Here is a 2,767-nt window from a genome sequence, read left to right as displayed (position 1 = left end):
ACACCTTCTTTGAGCTAATGAATGTGAGGCTTTACTAGTAACTAGTTCTTATCAAAGGTCTGCTTTATTCCTGTCCCAGCATTTTTTTTTTCCTTATTTTACTTTTGTCTTGGTGTTTTTCTGCATCCAGGGGATGCAAAGTCAGACATGATGCAGAGTCATATTATTGCTCAGGATAGTGCCTCTTGGAGCAAATATGGAATCCATGAGCGAGTAATAAATTCAGCTCCCTAGGAGAGGGACCAGGAAGCACCATACAGCATGGCCCAATGTCTGAAGAAGAGACAGCCGTATCCGTAAGGCTGCCCCCTTCCCATGGAGAGAAAGAGAGGAAAGGAGAGAAATGGAAAGAGACAGAGAGAGCAGGATCAAGCAAGCAGAGGAGCTTACAAGCCTTTAGGAACATGTACCAGCACACTGCAGTGGACTGCTGGAGCACCGAAATGCTCGCCCAGCCCCACAGTGAGATCCTACACGGTGGTGGAAGTGCTCACCCCACCGCCCCCAGCCCTCCGTACCGTGCTGGCTCCCGTTCCACGCATCCGTCTCCAGATTGCTGCTGGCAGAGTCTCCCGTAGAGTTTTTCCTCCCTTCCTGCTTTTCCTCCTAGACACAAGAGCAGACAGAACACTAACCCATCATGTTGCAAATCTGCACAGAGGTTTCTGCTGGTGCCAAGGGCCATACTGTGCCTCCCCGAAGTCCGCGATTTGACTGACGCTTGGCCCAGAAATGCGCAGCCAAGAGGATCTGATGATGGGAGCCTGAGGGCGATTTTGGTGCTGAGTGGCAGCAATCACACCTGGAGTGGATTTGCTACACTCAGGGCTGGCGAGCAGTGCCTTGTCAGAGTCACTCTCCCTTCCCCAGGACAGTCATCACACACTCTCGTGCTTCAACACTTACTTTAGTGGCCCAGACCCAAGAGAGCAGTTGAGAGCGCTCGACACCCACAGCCCCATCGGGACGTGCCCAACGCGAGGCACACGGCGGGCCAAACAGCCAGCCAAGTGCCTCAAAGCCCTGACGCTCCACACATTCAAGTCTTTTTGGCATTAACGGACAACACGTTACCCCTTCGACATGTAGCTGACATAGCACTGACAAGCGCCGATGAGAACCGTGCACCCCCACAGGGCACACAGGGGGCCCACAGCCCACCCTTGACATCAACACGTGCACACACACGCCCTCCCCAGCCTCTCCCTACCATTTGCTCAGATTCATATTCTTCCTCCGAGGGGCTCTGGTAGTCCTTCCTCTTTCGTTTCTTCACCGGCTTGAGGATTTCGGTGGCGTTGGTGCTGCTGGCAGAGTTTTCCACAATGACGGACCTGCGTGGAGGAAGGGAGAGTAAATCACTGTGGCACAGTATGTGGCCATAAGGGAGTGGCTGCTAGAGAATCACTGTCACCCCATTTCTTACTCACACGTGGTCCTGTTCCTCCTGACTCATCTTAGCACCCAAGCTGGCAAGAGGTTAGAACTAAGGTACAGCCCAGAATCACCCTCACATGCTCGGGTGTCAGAAACCTGAACTCAGGGATGGATCAGAAGCGATCTAGTTTCATGGCAGGGCTTAAAGTTGCATCAGAGTCATAGAATCATAGAATAATAGAATGGCCTAGGCTGGAAGGGACCTTAGAGATCATCTCGTCCAACCTCCCTGTTATGGGCAGGGACGCCACCTCTCAATTAGACCAGGCAACACATGGGGACCGAGCGGGAATCGAACCCACGACCTCGGTGTTGGTCCTTGTCAGCACCGTGCTCAAACCACTGAGCTAACCGGCACACAAAGATGCTAGAAAACAAGTCCCAAGATTCACGTTAGCAAGCAGCGGGGCTGGAAATGCCCTCGTGACCAACTCCTCACAGCGCTGCACAGCCGAGCAGCACCCACCACGGCCACCTCCTGCTGCAGCCCTACTCCTGCACGTTTATGAGGCCAAAACTCGGGCAGGAGAAAAATCTGACCCCTGTGCTCCCTGCTGTCCCCTGAGACGAGTCTTCATCCCCCCTCAGTGCAGCCAGGACATTGCCTACAGGAAAGAGGGAAACAACTAGGGGCCCCAGCACCCACTGGAGACAGATGTGCCTGTATCCCTTGCCGGAGCACGTGAACCAGGGGAGGGAGGGCAGATGCATGGATGGATCCGGCTCTGCACGGAACAGACTCTTTTTCCTTTACCTTTCTTTGAACTGCTGGTGACAGTGCTCGCTGCAGAAGCCCCTGCCTTCCCGGGCTATGTCTGACACGTGTCTCCGGCCACAGGTATCACAGTGGCACATGCTTTCCGCTGTTGGCAACTTGGTCTGCTCCAGCACATCTGCGTGAGACAGAAGAGGAGCACTGAGGCACAAGGTGCAGCAAAGGAAAGAAAGCAGAAAGCAGGAGACATTTGCCTCGCTCAGGGCCTATGCCAGACACCTGCTGGATGACGGTACCCTTCCCAGAAGTGCCACCACGGTGCCCTTACCCTGAGCCACAGTAGGATTGTCCCTGCTGGTGGGTGCCACCTCTGAGTCCCCATCTTTCTCTGTGTGACCCTCCTTTATAGCTTCCACTGGAGGCATCTTATCAGCACTCACCACCTTCAGCGTCCCATATTCATTTATTCGAAACTATGTCATTGAACCAAAAAACAAGGAAAAAGTTAACAAGGAGGACAGAAACATCACTTAAAAGCTAGTGGGTGCATGCAAACTCTGAGAATGAGAGGGACATGGCTCAGTCATTAGTGTGTCCGACAAGAGGAGAACTCTT

At 53.4% G+C, this 2,767-nt stretch overlaps 1 protein-coding gene across 1 annotated transcript in view; it reads right to left on the bottom strand.

The window, feature by feature from the left end:
- Window positions 1-518: 518 nt before the first annotated feature.
- Window positions 519-2,767, bottom strand: part of LOC104271520 (lethal(3)malignant brain tumor-like protein 1) — a gene marked incomplete at its 3' end in the record, with an annotated part of 5,224 nt that continues 2,975 nt past the window's right edge. The window contains exons 3-6 of the mRNA XM_009866211.1: window positions 2,481-2,625; window positions 2,192-2,330; window positions 1,211-1,334; window positions 519-606 (exon numbers count right to left, since the gene is read on the bottom strand). Coding sequence (XP_009864513.1) covers window positions 519-606; window positions 1,211-1,334; window positions 2,192-2,330; window positions 2,481-2,625 — 496 coding nt within the window. The remainder of the gene's footprint in view (window positions 607-1,210; window positions 1,335-2,191; window positions 2,331-2,480; window positions 2,626-2,767) is intronic.

The sequence above is a fragment of the Apaloderma vittatum genome, unplaced genomic scaffold (genome assembly GCF_000703405.1).
Source record: "Apaloderma vittatum isolate BGI_N311 unplaced genomic scaffold, ASM70340v1 scaffold12640, whole genome shotgun sequence".
Lineage (NCBI taxonomy): Eukaryota > Metazoa > Chordata > Aves > Trogoniformes > Trogonidae > Apaloderma > Apaloderma vittatum.
Note: the sequence above shows the minus strand (reverse complement) of the source record. Positions and strands in the feature narration are given on the sequence as shown.